Source organism: Mauremys reevesii, linkage group 15, assembly GCF_016161935.1.
Source record: "Mauremys reevesii isolate NIE-2019 linkage group 15, ASM1616193v1, whole genome shotgun sequence".
NCBI lineage: Eukaryota > Metazoa > Chordata > Testudines > Geoemydidae > Mauremys > Mauremys reevesii.
The window spans coordinates 17,827,057-17,849,803 of NC_052637.1; the positions used below are offsets into that span (position 1 = coordinate 17,827,057).

A 22,747-nucleotide genomic window follows, 5' to 3' on the forward strand; every position below is an offset into this window, starting at 1 on the left:
TCCCAGCTGCCCTGGCTGGCACACCCTGGCCTGCCAGCTGGCCTAAGCACTGGCCCAACTGCCCCAAGGCCTGGGCCACCCGCCAGCATGGCAGAGCCACCGGGGAAGAGCAGGACATGGGACTGGGGCCTCAGGGTGGAACATCGGCGGGGCCAAATCTGACTGTTTGGGGAAGCTCAGCCGCCCTGGCCTATGATACTCACTGTCCTGGCCAAAACAGGACTTATGGTCACCCTAGGCTGTAGTAAGAGCCGCCCATGGAGTCCCAGGTGGCTGTAGGGAGTCCCAGACAGTCCATTTGCCTTGGGCAGGGTGCTGAGGTGCCCAAGAGCAGCCCCCAGCCCATGTCCCTGCCCCCCAGGGCATGCCACCCAGAGCAGGTAGAGAGTCCAGGGCTCCAAGTTGCGGGCTCCCTAGGCAGCTCTTACCACAGCCTGGCTTCCAGCCAGGCCAGGAGGCGGGGCCATGGGGGAGACAGGGAGGAGTGGAAGATGGGGCCCTGTCGTGCAAAACTCCAAATATTTTTTGTGCCCAGGGCCCCAGTCAATCTTAATCTGCCTCTGGCTACCTGCCCTTGGGGCTTGGGATTGGCTCTCCCATGGCTGCTAAGCCACTATGCACACGCCCTACCCCTCAGTTCACTAGCATAGTTCAGTGACCTCCCACTTCCTGTCAACACAGACTCAGCAGCAAGGCATGTATGTGGCTGTTCAGCAGCTGGGCTGCAGGGATCTCAGTGGGCCTGGGTGCTGGGTACCAGGGAGTTGGACTGCAGGGATCTCAGTGGGGAGGGGGCTGGGCTACAGGACCCGGCAGGGGGCTGGGTGCCAGGGAGCTGGGCTGCAGGGATCCCAGCAGGGCAGGGAGCTGAGGTGCAGGGATTCCAGCAGGGCACATTGCTGGGTGCCGGGGTGCTGGGCTGCAGGGATCAGAGGCACAGGGTGCTGGGTGTCAGGGAGCTACATTGCAGGGGTCCCAGTGGGACAGGGTGCTGAGTGCCAGGGATCTGGGTTGCAGAGGTCCCAGCGGGGCAGGGAGCTGGGTGCCAGGGGGCTGACTGGAGCTCTGCAGGGATCCCAGCAGTGCACTTGCCCCTAGTACACTTCCCACCATGGCTGGGTCCGACCTGGTGCAGGAGCTGCAGTTGGAGGTTACCTGCTCCATCTGCACCAAGTACATGGAGGTGCCTGTGATGCTGGACTGTGGGCACAACTACTGTGAGGACTGCATCAGCCGGCACTGGGACAGGGTGGAAGAGGAGGAGGAGCCAAGGCAGTGCCCCCTGTGCCGCCGGTCCTTCCGACAGCGCAGCTTCCACCACAACAAGTCGCTGGCCAACATGGCGGAGATCGTGCAGCGGTTCCCCTACCAGGATAAGGCCCAGCATGTGCGCTCCACATCCAGCTCCACCGTGGGGAAGGACCCCCAGGGGCAGCAGGTAAAACAGCGAGAACTTAGTGCAGCTGGAGGGAGGGAGCGCCCCCCCGGCTGGGTGGTGCCGTTTGGTGCCCTGAGAGCACCAGGGGAAGGCTGGTGGCTGGAGGGGGACCCAGTGGCAATTGGGAGGGGGCTCACCTGAGCTTAGAGGGCATGGATTAAGGCAATTCTGGTGCCTGAGACATACCCTGACATCAGGTCCCCTGCAGCCCCACACCATGATCCCAACCCCCACTTGGAATGGGGCAGCCATGAGGCACTCCCCATCCAGCCGAGCAGCTGGGATGGGGTTGCTACCTGGTGCATTCCATGTTGTGAAATCAGCCCAAGACTCGGGGTTTCCCATAACTGCAGCCACTCCCACGCTGGGGCTGGGAAAGGAGAGGCTGTGCAGAGTTTCACAGCTAGTTAGCACTGAACTTGTGTTAGCAGGGGGAGGGGAGCAGTCCAAGACCACAGGCAGCGAGGTGGGTGACCACACAGACAGAGGGGTTTGTGCGGAGATCAGGCAGGCGGGCAGAGGGCTGTGTGTGGAGCTTGGTTAGCTAGATAGAGCTGGATGGAGATCGGAGAGCTAAAGGGCTATAGGGAGATGTGTGGAGATTGGAGAGAGAGGCAGAGGGCAAGTATGAAAGACGGATAAATCAGTGTGGCGTTTCTTGTTCCTTCTTCTGAAATGCTCTGCACTGGCCACTCTCAGAGACAGGAAACCAGGCAGGATGGGCCCATGGGTCTGATCTGGGACAGTGAGGAGGGGGATGGGTGTGTGTAGGGGCAGATACCAGGCTAGATGGGCCACTGCTCTGATCCTCTATATTGTTTCCTAGGTACATTTTGTAGAGGTTGCATTTCAGTCCCATTTCTATTCAGTTCACAATTCATGTCAAAGAGACTGGGAACAGAAACTAGCAAAACCATGCATTGGTCCCCACTCCTTCCTCTTGGGCCTCAAATCTTCCTTCAATGCCAGGGACCAACCTCCCCTTAGTTGCTCCTGTGGCTTTGTGTAAACACCAGCTCCCTGCACTGCTGTCCTGGTTCCCTTCCCAGCACATAGTGGGGAAGTGAGATTGGATTCCCCACTTTGAGCTCACCTGGCTCTGATCTCACATGTTGACGGCCAGGAACGGGGAGCCAAGAGCCCAGGGGGCAGCTGGGCTCATGGTGGGGAGCTGCATGGAGCTGAGAGCCTTGGTTCTCAGCCCCCCACCCCCACGCTGCCCCTCTTTGGTCGGTGGAAGTGTTCCTGGTGAGGACATGCACCACTGACAGAAGGAGGGCAGTGTAGACATGAAAAACCACAGTAATTACTGTGGTGGCTGTAAATCAACCTAACATAGGTCGACTTATGGATGTAATGTAGACGTGCCCTATGTTGCTCAGAGGTGTGGATTTTTCACACCCCTGAGTCTTGGTCAATCTAATTTTCTAGTGTAGACTAGCTCTGAGGTTATGTCACCACTGGCTGGCCCGTGCAAGTGTAACCCACACACCTCCTGGGTGTGATATTCTGTCCCATCTAGTGGCACTGAGACCACTTAGAGAGAGATTAGAGAGAGATTAATGAGTCTGTTCTACAGCCTTATCTAAGTCCCCGGTGGCTTTTAGCTCATGCAGTAGAGGCTCATGCACTAAGCTTCAGAGGTCCCAGGTTCAATCCTGCCCCCTGATGACCACGGTCTGTCAGTGGTACACAAGCTGGCTCTGGCTACAGGGCTGTTTAATTGCAGTGTAGACATTTGGGCTTGGCCTACAGCACAGGGTGTAGGACCCTGCAAGGAGTGGAGTTTGCAGAACTGGGGCTGCAGCCCCTTAGTCCGAGCCCAAGTCAGCTGGCACAGGCAGCTGTGGGTGTCTAATTGCAGCATAGACATGCCCTAAGGGGCTATCCCAAATTGCATTGCACTTTCAGCTTTCCCTTTGAGGCCTCCCCATTACAGGACAGACGTGATCCTGGGGTGGAGGTGCATATATAAGGTCTGCAGTGATGTTAGTGCTGTGAAACCCAGGGTGTGGCAGAGATTGGATTGTAATAAGGAAAGAGTAAAAGAACAAAAATCTGTGCCAGCTGAAGGGACAAGGACCATGAGCGGTGCAAAGGGGGGAGGGATAGCTCAGTGGTTTGAGCATTGGCCTGCTAAACCCAGGGTTGTGAGTTCAATCCTTGAGGGGGCCATTTAGGGAACTGGGGTTTAAAAAAAAAAAGTCTGGGAATTTGGCCTGCTTTGAGCAGGGGGTTGGACTACATGATCTCCTGAGGTCCCTTCCAACCCTGATATTCTATGAAAGACCAAGGAGGGAGAGGTGTTATTTGTGGGGTGGGAATAAACTAAAAGGCATGGCATGAAATTAACAACAGGAGAGTTTATTGTTATGCATGCTACAGTAGCACATAAAGCCTCATCTGAGATCAGCACCTCCCCGTGCCAGGTGCTGCCCAGACACAGTGAGAGAATCCCTGCCCAGCTGAGATCACCTCCAGCTGGAGAACCCAGGGACTCTCTCTGCCTCCAATGCCCAGTGGGATGGATTTGTTCACTAAGCAGACTTTCCTCCCCCTCCAGGAGAGTTTCAGGCAGCGTCTGGAGACTCTGAAGAGGGACCTGGAGATTGTGCTGAGCCTCCCATGCGATGGAGAGATGCGAGAGGCAGGTGACCCTATCACCCCATTAGCCACATCCAGCTCCATGACTTCTGTGACAGCAGCCCTGCATACCCCAGGGCTGAATAGCGCACACCCAGGCTCAAGGGTCAATCTCTGTCTGGGTTAGGCACATGGCATTGTGGGGCCATGAGGGTGTCTACATTGCACACTAAGCCAGGCCTCTAATGCAGGGCTGAGTGCAATCCCCCATTCTGCCCACGTACAAATCACTCTGACTTGGGTCAGCCAGCACTCAGATCCCAGGTCCCATTGAGGTCCAAGCCCTGTCATTTTGCAGTATGGATGCAGAGGTAAAATCACCTCCCTATTTCTTCTCACTATGGCCCTGTTGATAGATCCTAGGATAGGGGTGGGCAAACTACGGCCTGTAGGCTGGATCCGGCCCCTCAGGGCTTTGGATACGGCCCACGGCATTGCCCCCCAATGGCACTGTGGGCCCCACGCTGCTCTCAGAAGCAGACGGCACCATGTCCCTGCGGCCCCTGGGCAGGGGGGCAGAGGGCTCTGTGCATTGCCCTTGCCTCCAGGCTCCACCCCCCACAGCTCCCATTGGCCAGGAACGGGAAACCGCGGTCAATGGGAGCTTCTGGGGAGGTACCTGGAGGCATGGCAAGGGCAGTGCATGTGGAGCTCCCCAGCCCCCCTCCCCCAGGGGCCTCAGAGCTTCCTGGAGCGACGCGGGGCTGGGAATAGGGCAGGCATGCAGGGAGCCTGCCCTGGCCCTGGTGCACGCCACAGCCACCCTGGAGTCGCCTTTAAGTAAGTGGCACCGGGCCGGAGCCTGAACCTCTCTTGCACCCTGCTCCCCAACTCCCTGCCCTAAGCCCCCTGCCTGCACCTTGTATCCCTCCTGCACCCCGCATCCCTCCTGCACCCCAACCCCTATCCTGCACCCCAACCCCACCCTGCACCCCTGTGCACAGCAACCCCCTGCCCTGAGCCCCCTGCCACACCCTGCACCCCTCCTGAACCCCAACCCCCTGCCCTGAGCCCCCTCATGCACTCCGCACCCCTTCTCTACCCCAATCCCTTGCCCTAAGCCCCCTCCCACACTCCGAACTCCTTCCACACCCCAACCCCCTGCCCTGGTCCTGCATACAATTTCCCCACCCAGATGTGGCCCTTGGCCCAAAAAGTTTGCCCACCCCTGTCCTAGGATCACTTTAGCCCTTTGCTCCACAGTATCGCCCTGGGAGCTCACATTGGTTGCTTATCCACCATCTCCTCCTAGATCCTTTCCAGGTTCTTCCCCTGTAGCCCTTGGGCCTCTGAACTCCCAGTTTTAAGCAGGTTAGGCAGCTCTGGTTACACCCTGATTTTTCATCTGTGTCCCCAGTGCAGCACTGCGACCTCCAAGCAGGCGCCGCTGACAACTCACTATCTGCCTTGCAGCATCTGCTCCACTTCCTGCAGGATGGGCAGCAGATGATCCTTCAGAAGCTGCAGGAGATGGAGGAGAGGAATGGCACAAGGGAGGAGGGGGAAGAGGAGCCAGACCCAGAGCAGCAGGTGAGATGGCAACACAGAGTCACAACCCAGATCCAAGGGACAAGCCCTCCTGGGGAGACCCCCAACTCCCTCTAGGGCTGCCAATGTCTATTCAGAATCGTCCCCTGGAGTCTAATGCAATGTGGGGACAGGGAGGGCTCAACAGGGGGCCTCGCAGTCAGTGCTGGTCCCAAAGCCCCAGTGCGGCACTAGGGGACCTATGTTGCAGGGACAGAGATCAGCATGGAGCATTCCACTCTCCTTTGGCAGTCAGGGCTGGCCCCAATGCCCCAGAGTAGCACTAGGGGGCTCTGGTGCAGAGAGCAGGGCAGGGGGCGCTGTCCATGGCCAGGCTGACCCCATGCATTGGAAGCCATTAGAAAGGCAGGGCCAGAGGGAAGGGAAGAATTTTACTAAACATGAGAAAAGGAAAACCTACAATGTAACCTGACTTTCTTTCTTTCTTCTCTCTCTCATCTGGTGCAGGATGAAAATATCACCTTGAGCAGGTAAGGACTCTCTCCTTCTCAGACAGAATAATCCTTTAATACATGCACCCCCTAATAACCTTCATAAACCATAGATCTGGCTATTTATTTTTGGTATTTATAAAGCACCTATCACTTTGGTATCTATCTATCCAGATGCTCCAGAAGAAGGAAGAGGGAGGTAGGTAGGTAGGTAGGTAGACAGATAGATAATGTGATGTGAGCATGTGGACATAGTCTTGACTGGCTGAAAGCCCTTGATGGAGGCGCTCCTCCTGCCCTTTGGGGTTTCTTGAGCTGTGGATGCCAGGATGAGATAGGTGGTGCTGTCTCAGCACTCCATGATGGTGTAACTGGGCAGACAGAGCAATGCCCAGCCAATTTGCTATCCCAAATTTGAGTGAGGTGGATCACTGTCAATCCATTGCTACTTGGAATTTTCTGGGCAGCACCATTAGCTGCAGAATCTGGAGACCTGCCCCTGGGAATGAGGACTACACTCTGCTCATTGACCAGTCTTGTTTTCATGGATTAGCCAAGAGTTGGGAGAGCTTGGAAGAGCTACTCCTTGTGGGTGTCTGAGCCCAGTGAAAGCCCTTGGAGGAAGGCCTTGAGGTAATAGCATCTCATTTTATAGGTGCTTCTCTAAGCTATGAGTAGGGCCCTACCAAATTCACGGCCATGAAAAATGCATTATACACCGTGAAATCTGGTCTTTTGTGTGCTTTTACCCTAATACTACACAGATTTCATGGGGGAGACCAGTGTTTCTCAAATTGGGAGTCCTGACCCAAAAGAGAGTTGTGGGGGGGGTCACAAGGTTATTTTAGGGGGGGTTGCAGTATTGCCACCCTTACTTCTGTGCTGCCTTCAGAGCTGGGGGGGCTAAAGAGCAGGGGCTATTGGCCGGGTGCCCAGCTCCGAAGGCAGTGTCCCACCAGCAGCAGCACCGAAGTAAGGGTAGCAATACCATACCAGGCCACTCTTACTCCTGCGTTGCTGCCTTCAGAGCTGGGCGGCCAGAGAATGCCAGCTGTTGACTGAGGGCCCAACTCTGCAGGTAGCAGTGCAGAAGTAAGGGTGTGGCAATACCGTACCATGCCATCCTTACTTCTGCCTTGCTGCCGGCGGCGGCTCTGCCTTCAGAGCTGGGCTCCCTGCTAGCAGCCACTGCTCTCCAGCTGCCCAGCTCTGAAGGCAGCACCGCCACCAGAAGCAGCGCAGAAGTAAAGTTAGCAGTACTGTAACCCCCCTACAATAACCTTGAGACCCCCTCACAACTCCGTTTCAGATCAGGACTCTTACAAGTATAACATTGTGAAATTTCAGATTTAAATAGCTGAAATAATGAAATTTACAATTTTTAAAATCCTTTGACTGTGAAATTGACCAAAATGGACCATGAATTTGGTAGGGCCCAAGCTAGGAGCCAGATCCTCAGCTGGTGCAAATCAGCACAGCCACATTGACTCTAGTGGCGTAATCCTGATTGACACCAGCAGGGGATCTGACCCCATTGACTCCAATGGAGCTACAGCCAATTCCCACCAGTGAGGGGTCTGGCCACATTGATTCCAATGCATCATCATCATCATCACTCCCATAACCACATTGTTTGTTCATCAATGACGGTGCCCCAACGATCAACCAATTGTCTCCACCCCTGACGATTGTGTGTCAGTGCTTGAGTCTCCGCAAAGTCCATTCCTGTCCACTCTTTTATGTTGTCAGTCCATCTCTTCTTCTGTCTACCTTTTCTTCTGTTGCCCTGTATTGTCCCTTGGAGGATGATCTTGGATAGGCCAGGTGATCTTGTTACATGGCCATACCACTTCAGCTTGCACTTCTTCACAATCATCAGGAGGTCTTCATATGACCCAGCGCATTGGGTGATGATGATGTGGACCTCTTCATTAGTGATATCGTCGAAGTAGGAGATGCCCAGGATTTTACGGAAGTATCTCATCTCTTCTACCTGTATTTTCTGTTCTAGTTCTACTGTAAGAGTCCATGTCTCGCATGCATACAGAAAAATGGCGATGACCAATGCATGCAGCAGTTTCAGTTTGGATTCCAGGGAGATGTTCTTATTCCTCCAAATTGGCTTGAGCTTTGCCACTGCTGCTGTTACTTGCACCGTTCTTGCCTGAATTTCTGCCTTGGATCCTTCATCAGTGATGATTGGCCCCCAGATACTTGAACTGTTTCACTGTCTCCAGCTCTTGTCCACTGACAGTTATACGTGAGCTGATCCCATCACATTTGTTTGTCATCAGCTTGGTTTTCTCTGCACTGATTTCCATGACATATTTTGCAGAGGTTTCATCCAATCTTTTCACAAGGTTGGCAAGTTCATCTTTGTTGCCTGCCAAGCCATCAATGTCATCAGTGAACCAAAGATTTGAGATTGTTTGCGCCCCCCCCACCCCCGGATGCTGACTGTGCATATCTGATCTTCTAGGGCATCAGTCATTATGCACTCCAAGTAGATGTTGAACAGTGTGGGTGAAAGAAGGCAGCCTTGCCGGACTCCAACAGTGGTGCGAAACCACTCTCCTATTGTGCCATTGATGAGAACTGCACTGCTGGCCTTGGCATACAGTTGTTTAATGGTAAGAATAAGCTTACAACCAACATTGTACTTCTTCATGGTTGCCCAGAGAGCTTTGCACCATACTCTGTCAAATGCCTTGTTGAAGTCAACAAAGACGTGGTTGATGTCCTGCTGGTGTTGTAAGTACTTCTCACATAGAACACAAAGGTTGAAATTCTGTTCTGTGGCACATCTTCCAGCATGAAAACCAGCCTGTTCTTCAGCGATGATATTCTCTGCTTGTAGCTTCAATCTGTTCAATATGACTTTCAACATCACTTTGCTGGGATGGCTAATTAAGCTTACGGTAGGGTGACTAGATGTCCCGATTTTATAGGGGCAGTCCTGATATTCTGGGCTTTGTCTTATATAGATGCCTATTACCCCCTACCTCTGTCCTGATTGTTCACACTTGCTGTCTGGTCACCCTAGCTTATGGTCCGGTAATTTTGACACAGTTGCAGGTTGCCTTTCTTTGTCAGAGTGATGATTAGTGACTGTGTCCTCGTGGAAGGCCACTCACCAGTCTGCCAGATCTTGTTGCAGATCTTGATGAGTATATCTATTACTGTTTCTCCTCTGAATTTCATCAGTTCAGCTGGGATGTTGTCAATACCTGTAGCCTTTCCGTTCTTGAGTGATTTCACAGCTGTCTCCACATCCTCATGTAGTATTGGAAAGCTGTCCTCCTCTGTTGAATCTGGGCTGTCTAAGACACTAAGATCTCCGTTTGTCAGGTGGTTGTATAGATCAGAGCAGTAGTTTGTCCACCTATTGATGATGTCCCTTTCTTCTGTAAGACTGTTCCCTTCTTTGTCTTGAATTGCATTAGCTTTGGTCCATCTTTCCGTCATCAGATCTTTTACAACCTGGAAGGCTCGTTTGCTATTTTTATTATTAATACACTCTTAAATTTTAGAGCATTGTTTCTCAATCCATATCTCCTAGGCCACCTTCATTCCTTCCTTGATATTTCTGCCAATCGCTCTGTATTTATCAGCTCCCTCAGTGCTGTTCTTATCTCTCTTAAGTTCTCTTCTAATGTCACACATTTGTAGTTTTTCATTTGCGACCCATGGTTTTGTCTTCTTACGATGTTTCCCAAGGATGTCCATTGCTGCCTCATTCATTACAGCATTGAAATTGTAGGTCATTGTTTCTACATCTTCCTCTAGAGCAGGGATCTCAAAGTCAAATCACCATGAGGGACACATGAGGACTAGTACATTGGCCCAAGGGCCGCATCATAGAATCATAGAATCTCAGGGTTGGAAGGGACCTCAGGAGGTCATCTAGTCCAACCCCCTGCTCAAAGCAGGACCAAACCCAACTAAATCATCCCAGCCAGGGCTTTGTCAAGCCTGACCTTAAAAACCTCTAAGGAAGGAGATTCCACTACCTCCCTAGGTAACCCATTCCAGTTCTTCACCACCCTACTAGTGAAAAAGTTTTTCCTAATATCCAACCTAAACCTCCCCCTCTGCAACTTGAGACCATTACTCCTTGTTCTGTCATCTTCTACCACTGAGAACAGTCTAGATCCATCCTCTTTGGAACCCCCTTTCAGGTAGTTGAAAGCAGCTATCAAATCCCCCCTCATTCTTCTCTTCTGCAGATTAAACGATCCCAGTTCCCTCAGCCTCTCCTCATAAGTCATGTGCTCCAGCCCCCTAATCATTTTTGTTGCCCTCCGCTGGACTCTCTCCAATTTATCCACATCCTTCTTGTAGTGTGGGGCCCAAAACTGGACACAGTACTCCAAATGAGGCCTCACCAGTGCTGAGTAGAGGGGAATGATCACATCCCCTGATCTGCTGGAAATGCCCCTACTTATACAACCCAAAATGCCATTAGCCTTCTTGGCAACAAGGGCACACTGTTGACTCATATTCAGCTTTTCGTCCACCGTAACCCCTAGGTCCTTTTCTGCAGAACTGCTACCCAGCCATTCGGTCCCTAGTCTGTAACAGTGCATGGGATTCTTCCATCCTAAGTGCAGGACTCTGCACTTGTCCTTGTTGAACCTCATCAGATTTCTTTTGGCCCAATCCTCTAATTTGTCTAGGTCCCTCTGTATCCTATCCCTACCCTCCAGCGTATCAACCACTCCTCCCAGTTTAGTGTCATCTGCAAACTTGCTAAGGGTGCAGTCCACACCATCCTCCAGATCGTTAATGAAGATATTGAACAAAACCGGCCCCAGCACCGACCCTTGGGGCACTCCACTTGATACCGGCTGCCAACTAGACATGGAACCATTGATCACTACCCGTTGAGCCCGACCATCTAGCCAGTTTTCTATCCACCTTACCGTCCATTCATCCAGCCCAGACTTCTTTAACTTGCTGGCAAGAATACTGTGGGAGACTGTATCAAAAGCTTTGCTAAAATCCAGAAATAGTACATCCACTGCTTTCCCCTCATCCACAGAGCCAGTTATCTTGTCATAGAAGGCAATTAGGTTAGTCAGGCATGACTTGCCCTTGGTGAATCCATGCTGACTGTTCCTGATCACTTTCCCCTCCTTTAAGTGGTTCAGGATTGATTCCTTGAGGACCTGTTCCATGATTTTTCCAGGGACTGAGGTGAGACTGACTGGCCTGTAGTTCCCTGGATCTTCCTTCTTCCCTTTTTTAAAGATGGGCACTACATTAGCTTTTTTCCAGTCATCTGGGACCTCCCCCGATCGCCATGATTTTTCAAAGATAATGGCCAATGGCTCTGCAATCTCATCGGCCAACTCCTTTAGCACCCTCGGATGCAGCACATCCGGCCCCATGGACTTGTGCTCGTCCAGCTTTCCTAAATAGCCCCGAACTACTACTTTCTCCACAGAGAGCTGGTCACCTCCTCCCCATACCGTGCTGCAGAGTGCAGCTGTCTGGGAGCTGACCTTGTCTGTGAAGACAGAGGCAAAAAAAGCATTGAGTACACTAGCTTTCTCCACATCCTCCGTCACTAGGTTCCCTCCCTCATTCAGCAAGGGGCCAACACTTTCCTTGACTTTCTTCCTGTTGCTAACATACCTAAAGAAACCCTTCTTGTTACTCCTAACATCTCCGGCTAGCTGCAACTGCAAGTGTGATTTGGCCTTCCTGATTTCACACCTGCATGCCTGAGCAATACTTTTATACTCCTCCCTGGTTATTTGTCCAATCTTCCACTTCTTGTAAGCTGTTCTTTTGTGTTTAAGACGAGCAAGGATTTCACTGTTAAGCCAAGCTGGTCGCCTGCCATATTTACTTTTCTTCCTACACATCGGGATGGTTTGTTCCTGCAACCTCAATAAGGTTTCTTTGAAATACAGCCAGCTTTCCTCGACTCCTTTCCCCGTCATGTTATTCTCCCAGGGGACCTTGCCCATCAGTTCCCTGAGAGAGTCGAAGTCTGCTTTTCTGAAGTCCAGGGTCTCTGTTCTACTGCTTTCCCTTTTTCCTTGTGTCAGGATCCTGAACTCGACCATCTCATGGTCACTGCCTCCCAGGTTCCCATCCACTATTGCTTCCTCTACTATTTCTTCCCTGTTTGTGAGCAGCAGGTCAAGAAGAGCTTTTCCCCTAGTTGGTTCCTCCAGCACTTGCACCAGGAAATTGTCCCCTACACTTTCCAGAAACTTCCTAGATTGTCTGTGTACTGCTGTATTGCTCTCCCAGCAGATATCGGGGTGATTAAAGTCACCCATGAGAACCAGGGCCTGTGATCTAGCAACTTGTGTTAGTTGCTGGAAGAAAGCCTCGTCCACCTCATCCCCCTGGTCCGGTGGTCTGTAGCAGACTCCCACCACGACATTACCCTTGTTGTTCATACTTCTAAATTTAATCCAGAGACACTCAGGTTTTTCTGCAGTTTCATACTGGAGCTCTGAGCAGTCATACTGCTCTCTTACGTACAACGCAACTTCCCCACCTTTTCTGCCCTGCCTGTCCTTCCTGAACAGTTTATATCCATCCATGATAGTACTCCAATCATGTGACTTATCCCACCAAGTCTCTGTTATTCCACTGAAACCTTTTCATACAACGATACAAAAGTAGAGTCAAAAATGAAAAAAATTAAAAGTAATATAGTATGCTATTAAAAGTCAATGTATTAAGTTTTTTAAAACTGTAATGCGAAGAGGGGTTTTAAATAAAATATAAACACTCAGAAATGCACCGCACTCAAATGACAAACCATGCATTTACTTTTAGAATTACTTTGGTTAAAGCTTCCTCCCACTTTCCCCACACCCACTCTCCCCCATTCCATGAGGCCCCACCCCTGCCCTGCCTCTTCCTACCCCCCGCCCTGCCTCCATTCCAACCCCTTCCCCAAATCCCTGCTCCAGCCCCGCCTCTTCTCCCCCTCCTCCCCTGAGTGTGCTGTGTCCCCGCTCCTCCCCACTCACCCCTGAAAGTCCTAAGCACCGCCAAACAGCTATGTGGCAGTGGGAAGCGCTGGAAGGTGGGCAGAGGAGCAGGGACACAGTGCTCTTGTGGGGGGGGGGGGAAAGAGAGGGCGGGGGTGAGGGGAGCTTGGCTGCTGGTGGAGTTGGCACCTATGGCGGGCCACAGGAAATAACATGGGCCGCATGTGGCCCACGGGTCGTGTGTTTGAGACCCCTGCTCTAGAGCAAGCAGCAGGGCAAATTTTCCACCGATCATTGCTTGGAATTACTCTGAAATGTTTCAGTCTCTGAGTCTTTCAAAGTCAAACTTGGTTCTGATGAACTTTGGCCTGACAATTTTCATTAGCTGCAGCCAAAAATTTAGCATCACAAGGTCGTGATCACTTCTAATATCAGCACCGGGAAAGCTGCTTGTTTTAGCTCAGTTAATCCCAGAACAAAATCGGTTTTGCACCATTATGTAGTTGATCTGGCTGTGAGGTAGACCATTAGGTGTGTGCCCTGTTGATCGTCTCGTCTGGGTGCTTTATGTTGTCCTAATGTGTTTGCAAGAACCAGATTATTATAGCTGGCAAACTCCAAAAGTCTCAATCCTCTCTCATTGGTTACCACATTACAGTGCATGTACTCACCAGTGGTGCTTGTGTCGATAACACAGTGCACCATGTGTTGGTATCCCAGTGTGTCATGTGCCACCATCCAGCGCACTGTGTTTTGGGTAGTTTTGGCAATGCATGGTGAGGCAGAAGTGAATTGTACATGGGTGACTGAGAGCAAGTGGTCAACTTCCCATAATGCAATGTTCTCCATCGCATACTATCATCTCTATCCCATAAGTTTTGCACCTATTTTCAATTTCCCAAGAAACAAACAAGAGACTTGTCACCAGCTGCCATCTCCCACAGAAGTATGGAGCCTGCACAGCTGTGCACTATTGTCATGAGTGTTGCAAGCACAGGACACATGATCTTCTGCTATTTGTAGAACCGCAAGAAGAACCGCAAGGAACATAATGATTTCCTGTTGGTCAGTTTGCTGTGGGACATAACAATAACTAACTCAAGGTTGTTGTTGGAGTTCATGGAGCAGCTGCAGATGGTGGAGCGCAGCTTCAGGGCCCAAGAAACAAGCATTGACTGCTGGGATTGCATTATAACACAAGTTTGGGACAATGAGAAATGGCTGCAGAACTTTCAAATGCACAAGTGTGATGGGATCCCAGGGGTACAGCCTGAACCTGTGGTACTGCTGTGCCCTCTTAACACTCCAGCCTGGGCTGTCTCACACAATGCCATGCAGTACATCTCTCCAGGTGCTGTGATCACGCAGTCATCAACATGTGAAGACACAACCCGGCTAAGTTGCATGAATGCTCGCTAAACTACTCATGAACTGTATAGAGAAACACCAGCAAATCTCCCCAGCCTTGCATCCCAGTAATGTACTGTCTTATTCTGCTCAAGACTCCTTTGGACAGTGCAAGAAACAAAATACAGAATCATAATCTAAATTCTACACTTTAACAGACTAAGCAAGAGTTGAATCAAACAGCTTTTCTTACCCCACTGGATGTTGCAGACAGGTTACAGTTCTTAATACACAGGCTGAATTTCCTCCTCAGCCTGGGACCCAGTTCAAAGTCTTTGTCTTCCAGATGATCTTCCAGACGTTGAGATGGGGGAGGAGAGATGCCAAGCGGTGATGTCATCAACCCTCATTTATATATTCTCTCCTTGCTGTGACAAGGGGGTTAGGTAGTCCCCCATTGTGTATGTGCCCTCTCTGAGGGATCTCTAGGAGAGTGGATTCTTCTTGATGGGCCATCAACACATGTCTGGCTGGTCCTGATGTAAATCTGTTTTGTCAGTGTTAGTTACTCCTTTGTTGCCACTGAAAGGCTAGCTGTGGGAATTTCCCATTTACTTCATATTTCAGTAACACACACACAGCAATACTTTATAACTTCACATACAATGACAGTACATACAACCCAACAGGCTATTAATGTTCAACAAATCAAGACTTTCTAACTGATACCTCACAAGGCATGCATTGTACAAAACATAACATAATCATATCACAATGGAGAATACGGGGGTTCCATGGTGCTATTTTGAGGTACAGAGCGTCACAGTGAGGCCACATTTCTGGATCTGTGTGCTGAGCTTGGCACAGCCCTCCAGCACAGAGACACCAAACTGAGAGCTGCACTGACAAAGGAGAAATGAGTGGCAATCACACTGTGGAAACTTGCAAAGCCGGTTTGCTACTGGTCAGTGAGAAGTCATTTTGGAGTGGGAAAATCCACTGTGGGGCCACTGTCATTCAAATGTGCAGGGCCATTAATTGTCTCCTGCTATGCAGGACTGTGACTCTTGGCAACATGCAGGACTTAGTGGATGGATCTGCAGCTAAGGGGTTCCCAAACTGCAGTGGAGCAACAGACCCTATTTTGCCCTCAGATCACCTTTCCACAGAGTACACCAACAGAAAGGGCTACTTTTCCATGGTCATGCAAGTGCTGGTAGATCACCAGGGATGCTTCACCTACATCAGTGTTGGCTGGTCATGGAAAGTGCTTGACACTCACATCTTTAAGAGCACAGGACTGTTCAGAAAGCTACAAGCAGGGACCTTCTTTCCTGATCTGCGGATTACCATTGCCGCTGTTCAAATGCCAGTATTGATCCTGGGGTCCTAGCCTACCCCTAGCTTCCCTGATTCATGAAGCCGAACACGGGTCACCTCGACAGCACCAAGGAAAGATTCAGCTACTGGCTCAACAGGTGCAGAATGACAGGTGAATGTGCATTGGTAGATTGAAAGGGCGCTGGCATTGTTTACTCACCAGACTGGATCTCAGTGTGAAAATATCCCAATGGTTATAGCTGCCTGTTGTGTCCTGCATAATATCTGGGAAGCAAAGGGGAAATGCTGCTGCAGGGGTGGAGATGGAGGGGCTGTCAGCCCTTGTGTCTGGCTGTTCAAACTCAGCAATCAGACAAGCTCAGTGAGGCTCTATGGCTTGGGGAGGCTTTGAAAAGGCACTTTAACAGTGAGCCATGGTACTGTGCTGTGGTGGACTGTGCTCAACCTGGCACTGCAGTTTAGGGGCACATCTCACTGCCAGTGCAGCTATTAACATTGGGGTGCTTGCTGTACATTTGTGATGACTGCATTGATCCACTGGGTTGCAGGGACATGCACAATGGGGGCCAAGCAGAGCCACAGGCCCCCGCAATGAGTGGGGGCAGAGAACTCCTCTGGAGCCAGGGCCAGGAGAGTGAGCTGCTCCAGCCCTGCGGCCATGGAGGGAGATCTAGCTCCTCTGGATGCTGGGGGAAAGTGAGATCCTGAGGCTCACTCAGTGAGCTCCACTGGCCCCAGGCCCGTGGCAGGGAGAGGCAGCTCCTCTAGCCATGGGGGGAAGGGAGATCCAGCTCCTCTTGCTGCAGTGGGTGGAGGGAGGCATAGAAAGTGGCGCTCCAAAAGCGGCCAAATTTTTATTCCTGTGCATGTTCCTGCTGGGTTGTCAGTGCAGTGCACAAACCACCACTTTCCCTGCCAGCAGGCATAATACACCATATGTAGTAAACTAGGAATCGCTTTCAAAACAAAAGAGTTTTATTCACCAACGAAAACAGCTCCCAACACACAATCTGAAAAACTTAATAGTAAATACATTTTAACTTAAAAAAATGAGGGAGCCTTAATAAATAAACCAGAGAAAGGAACACTGATGTCCACTGTAGCTACATCAACACTGGCTCTCACAGGTCAGCTCTGGTTGTTCACGCTTTCCCCAGCATGGAGTGGTAGGGACAGGCATGCTGGCTATGACAGGGCTTGTAGGGAGGTGCTATGCTGCAGTTCTCCACAGACTGCAATGGGAATCGAGCCCAGGACTGTTGGAGCTGGAGGTCCACAAGAGTCTACAGCATCTGTGTTTGCTGACAAAGTAGCCCCATTTGTCCTGGTGCTTCTTCTGTCCTCTTTTTCCTTCTCCATACAGTCTGCAGTGTTCACCCTGCAGGCCCTCTCTTCAAGGTCTGGTACAGCACCGGCTTGCAGGATCTCACAGAACATATCCTCCCACATTCTCCTTTTTCTCTTCCTTATCTGGTCAATTGTTCCACCCATGTGGAGGGGAAACCCCTCAAGGCCACAATGGCAGCAGCTGCAGATAAAACACACAGAGGTACCATTGCCAGTATAGTAGGAACGGAAAGTGAAACCAAACATTCAGAACTGCCGCCTTCCCTTGCTCCTCTAAAGTGTTACACAAGACAAGCTTATTAAGACTTCTGCTTCAGCGTGCTAGTGCACAGCACACTCACTGCACCAGATGTCATGAGCATGACCCGCTGGGGTGATGGAAATGAGGAGGAAATTGCTCAGTTGCATGAAACTATGAAATTAGGTCAGTGGCATTGAATACTGGCACCATTTTCTGCAGTTGGTGGTGGTGGTTTAACCTGATATCTCCTCCTTAGGGTAACAAAGGTACAGGGAGCACAGCTGCTGCTGCTGCTGGTGCCCCAAAGTCACCCAGGTACATATGTTGCTAGCCAGTTTATGGCAATGGTGTCTGCCAAAGTTATCACCAACTGACTTGGGAAAGTGTCCTACAATGGAGGCAGAAATTAGGCTGCCATCCCTAGAAACCTCCATGGATGTTTCATTGAGATCTCTCAGGAGGATTCAAGGGACATCCCTGCGTACACAAACTGCTCCGTGTGGCCTCCTTGACTAACTCTACAGAATGAAAATGAAAAGCAGACAGCAACTCTGGAGAGCTGCTAGGTGGGCTCACCAAGCTGGACAATCAAGAAAAGGCATTGAAAAAATTTGAGGGGCTTTAAAGGTGATGGGGGCTTCCAGCCTGTGTGACACTTGGGCAGTGGAGTTCACCATTGCAACCAGAGTGATGAGTATCCGGCATTCTGGGATGGTTGCTGGAGGACTGTTAGGGTGAACATAGGTAACACAGTGTCTACATTTCTACTGCATCAGCCTCCATATATCAACCATAGATCAACACCACTTGGGAAGCTGGTGTTACTGTGTTGGCTTAATGGGGTGCTTATGCCAGTGGGGGACACATTTAAGTGTAGACACATGCACAAATGGGTTGATGTAAGGCAGTTAACACCATCCTAACTTTGTAGGGTAGCCGAGGCCTGAGGCTGGGCAAAGGCCCATTCAGGCTGGATAGCAACATTCATGATGATTGTTCCAAGGGAAACCATGGGAACCCAGTGGCTTGGTATGCTTTACCCTCACTCTCCCAGTGTCCTGTGGCTCAGTGATCTCTAACTATGCCTCTCTTGGTGGGTTGCAGGTCTGGCAGTGAGAAGTCCTCTAAGTCCCGCTCACAGTCGCCAGAGCCGTGTGACTGCCGGCTGCCCCTGCTGAACAGCGTCCAGAGGATACAGATGATGGGTTACAGAGGTGAAGCAGGAGCGAATCCCATTCCTTTTCCTCTCACCGCTCTGGCTAGGCCTATGCGTGACAGCAAGCGGGGCTAGGTCCTGCAGGTCTGGTGTAAATCGGCCGGATGTTGCTAGCTGTGGTGATTTGCACCAACTGTGGACCTGGCCCAAAGAGAATCACAGGGCTACAGGCTGCACCATCAAGGGGCTCTGTGGAAGGAGATGCAGGGGGATGGATCCATATTGCATGCTGTACCCCAGCAATCACATCACATTCCTAATGTCAGCTGAATGGTGGGGAGAGGCCCCTTCACCCACAGCCCCGGGGATTAGGCCTTAGTCCACACAAAATGTGAGGCATGGGCAGTGTCAGGGTGAGCTTCCCTCATGATGTCCCACCTTGGTTCAACCTTCAGGGTGGGTGAGAGGGTTACAGGATAGTTTGGCCTCTGGGACCCAATGGAAAAAGAACTAAGAGTCAGATCCAGAAAAAAGGACTGAGTCACATTAAGGGGGGGGGATATGATAAGAGTTCTGGAAAAAAAATAGTGTGGAGAAATTGAATAAGGAAGTGTTATTTACCCCTTCACATAACACAAGAAGCAGGGGTCACCCAATGAAATTAATAGGCAGCAGGTTTACAACAAACATAAGGAAGTACTTCACATAACTTGTGGAACTCCTTGCCAGATGATGTTGTGAAGGCCAAGACACTAACAGGGTTAAAAAAAGAACTAGATAAGTTAATGGAGAACAGGTCCATCAATGGCTGTTAGCCAGGATTGGCAGGGATGGCGTCCCTAGCCTCTGAGTGCCAGAAGCTAGGAGTGGGCAATAGGGGATGGATCACTTGATGATTTCCTGCTCTGTTCATATCCCTCTGCAGCACCTGGCATTGGCCACTGATGAAGACAGGATACTGGGCTCGATGGACCATTGGTCTGACCCAGTATAGCCATTCTTATGTTCTTATCCACCTGCTTGTCTCACCCATGCCGCTAAAGCTGTCAATGGGAATGGCTTCAAGTCACTGCCAGCTCCTCCACACTGGAACTGACACCTCGGGGGAAAGGTCTTGTATTCCATCAACCCCCAGTCAGCCAATGCCCCCACTCTAGGGCCAGATCAGAGCTAGCAGCCACTGGAGGGGAAATTCCCTGTGTCCCTACCCCCCTGAGCCCCATAGTCCTCTGTCACCATACCTCTGTGGGTCACAATTGACCCAAGTTCAGGACAAATTATTAAGCAATAGGGCAGCCATACCCCAAATCTGGTGGCTATTCTTCCATAAGACATACCAAACCAACAACAAAAGTAAACTTCTGTCTCACCACACTAACTAACAAGAAATCAGAAAAGTGGTCTCCTTAGGCATTCCAGCCCTGGATTCAACACCCAAACACTAGACTTAATGATGAGTGGTTATTTAAAGCCAATTTCATCAAACAAAAGATTCTTCTGATCCCAAAGGACCAGCCACACATCCAGGTCAATATGCAACTCAGATCTTACCCAATAATCATGCTGTTGCCAATCCTTTAGTATCTAAAATCTAAAGGTTTATTTATAAAAAGAAAGAAAGAAAGGTGAGAGTTAAAATTGGCTTAAGGAATCAAATACATACAGTAATTGCAAAGTTCTTGGTTCAGGCTTGTAGCAGTGATGGAATATACTGCTGTCTTGTTAAGTCTCTGGTTGCTTCCAAATCATTGGAAGGTCCTCAGTCCTTTGGTTAGAATGCTCCCATTAGTATAAATTCATAGTCCAGAGGTTTGAGCAGGAAGGAGGCAAAGTGGAGATGTTTCCAGTGCCTTTTATAGCTTCTCTCAAGTGAAGGGAAACCCATTGTTCTCACTGTGGAAAATTACAGGAGACAAGATGGTGTTTGGAGTCACAAGATTTCACTTAGTCAGAGCAGGAAAGTCCATTACGTGTAGATAGGTGTCTTCCATTGTGAGTTAAGTGTTCTTTAATGGGCCATTCAACTTGAATAGTTCCTTCACAATGTGCTGGCTAAATACCTTGTGGGTGCTACCCGAAGCAAACATTTGAAATCCAGGTATAGAGGCAATACTCGTAACTTCAAATACAAAAATGATACATGCATACAAATAGTACAGCCATATTCAGCAAATCATATCCTTTCCATAGACACCTTACTTGATATACTTTATAAGATTTGTTGCAATTATATATCAGTGGTAGCAACAATGATCTACATGGTCATGTTTTAATCAGATAACATCACATCCCCTCTCCCTGGAACCTGTGCAGAGCTGGCAGCCCCTAGAAAGGAAAGGGCCCATGTCCCATTCCCCACATCCCTTGACCCAGCCAGTTCCCCAACTCAGAAAACTGAAGAACTCAGTATGTGATATACATCTTGCAGGAGTAGGTAGGGACATCTTATATTTTCTCTAAGTAATGTTTCCCTCCTTGCAATAATCTCATTTCTTCTCTTTCCCCAGCCCAGTTGCACACACACTATCTATCTATCTATCTAATCACACATTCTTTTTCTCTCTCTCCAGTGGACGTGACTCTGAATCCTAAAACAGCCAACCCTCAGCTTGTCCTGTCCAGTGACAGGAGGAGTGTGCGTCTTGGAGATGAGCGGAAGGACCTGCTCAACTGCCACGAGAGATTCGACACAGCTCCTTGCGTCCTGGCCAATGAAGGGTTCTCATTTGGCAGATATTACTGGGAAGTGGAGGTGTGGGATGCTGGCTGCTGGGCTGTGGGAGTGGCCAGGAAGTCAGTGAAAAGGAAGGGACATCTCAGACTCACACCTGAGCATGGCTTCTGGACTATCGAGATGCACATGGGCAAATACTGGGCTCTCAACACCTCCCTGGCCCTTGTGTACTGCAACGAGAGGCTTCACAGGGTTGGGATTTACCTCGACTACACGGAGGGGCAGGTGGCCTTTTACAATGCTGAGTCCTTGGCCCATCTCTACACTTTCACCACCTCTTTCACGGAGGAAATTTTCCCTTTCTTCTACACCAAGGACAAGACGACCCCACTGGTCATTAATAGGTCCGAGATTGAGGGATGGATTCCTCTGACTGAACAGACACAGCCTAGTCCAGCCCCCATCATTTGACTTGTGTGTGCCTTCCACTGTCCCTGGAACAGACAGAACATGAGCATGTCGCTCACATCCACTTTGCAGTCAAATGTCCCATTTTAATGCCATTTAAACATTGCCTTTGGATTTTTTTTTCTGACTGAAAGTTTGTCAACGTGAGTGGAATGGAACATTTCAATTTTTCATTTTGAAGTTTTTCATTTTAAAATTTTAATGTCCAAATCAGGAGAAAACATTTAGATTTTATCAGATGAAACATTTTGATTGACCTAAACCATTTTTTAAAAATGCTGTTTTGCAAGAAATTTCAATTTAAAAAAATCATTCCAATTTGGAGTGAAAATAAATTTTGAAATTGCAGAATTTCTCATGGAAAGGAAATTCCAGTTTTCACTCATAGAGTGCTAGACTCTTCTGGTTTCTAAGCCTTTACGGGGTCACATTTTAAAGTAATTATGAGGAACAGAAACCTATTATTTTTCTTTTAAATGAGATGTGAGATTCTTTTGTAATCACAGGACTCTGGGAGCTGGGGCTTTAAGGAAAACAGAAGTTTTGCCATAAAATTGCTGGACTTGTCTCAGAAACCAGAAGATTAATAGAAAGAACTCAGTTTTGTTATTCATATTTAATATATTTTTATATAAAATTATTTTTAAAAAATCTCATGGTTTTAAGCCAATCTCATGATTTCAGTGTGTATGTCTTCTGACAGGTGGATCTTGGACACTGTGGGGTTGGTGATGCTGCCATTCCCTTGAAACCATCACACCATGGACCAACCTGGCATTGCCACAGCAACAATGCCTTCGTCGTCATGGCAACTGTGGCCTGTGGATGTGAAAAAACCCTCACAATAAATTAACCCCAGAAAATGAACATGGGTTTGGGAGGTGATTTTTGACTCTTATGTTTATTTATTTATTTTTAATTAACACCTAATTGTTTTACTTTAAAACAATGGTTTCTTTCAGCAAGCTCTTCCCCCTGGATAAAGACGACACAGTCCTCAGGGATCTCTGATTGGCAGCTGAGCCCCACGTGGTACATTATATCTCCGACGCCAGCTTGAACGTGCGAGCAGGCAAGTCCCTTCTAAGGAAACAATGCCAGGATCATGTGCCATACGGGAGCCCCTATGGGTGTGGCCATGTTGGTGTCTGCTA

General features: G+C 49.7%; 1 protein-coding gene across 4 annotated transcripts; it reads left to right on the top strand.

Moving 5' to 3' along the window:
• The first annotated feature begins 708 nt into the window (after positions 1-708).
• LOC120383254 (E3 ubiquitin-protein ligase TRIM39-like) lies at positions 709-22,659 on the top strand. Of its 4 annotated transcripts, XM_039501140.1 has the most exons (8): positions 709-1,438; positions 4,002-4,085; positions 5,444-5,611; positions 6,077-6,099; positions 18,400-18,509; positions 21,022-21,203; positions 22,297-22,474; positions 22,556-22,659. In XM_039501140.1, the coding sequence occupies exons 1-7, from the start codon at positions 1,112-1,114 to the stop codon at positions 22,444-22,446; spliced, it is 1,044 nt and encodes a 347-aa protein (XP_039357074.1). In that variant the 5' UTR covers positions 709-1,111; the 3' UTR covers positions 22,447-22,474; positions 22,556-22,659. The 4 variants fall into 4 exon arrangements, 2 of the variants coding, with proteins under 2 accessions (XP_039357074.1, XP_039357073.1); XR_005588388.1 differs by lacking the exon at positions 22,556-22,659 and having other exon boundaries at positions 21,022-21,736; positions 22,297-22,434; XR_005588389.1 differs by lacking the exon at positions 22,556-22,659 and having other exon boundaries at positions 5,495-5,611; positions 21,022-21,736; positions 22,297-22,434.
• The last annotated feature ends 88 nt before the right edge of the window (positions 22,660-22,747 follow it).

Coding starts and splice junctions, on each gene's coding strand:
- LOC120383254 (XM_039501139.1), top strand. CDS start 1,112: ATGGCTGGGTCCGACCTGGTGCAGGAGCTGCAGTTGGAGGTTACCTGC. Junction 5,612..6,076: donor AGCCAGACCCAGAGCAGCAG/GTGAGATGGCAA, acceptor CATCTGGTGCAG/GATGAAAATATCACCTTGAG. Junction 6,100..18,399: donor GAAAATATCACCTTGAGCAG/GTAAGGACTCTC, acceptor GGTGGGTTGCAG/GTCTGGCAGTGAGAAGTCCT.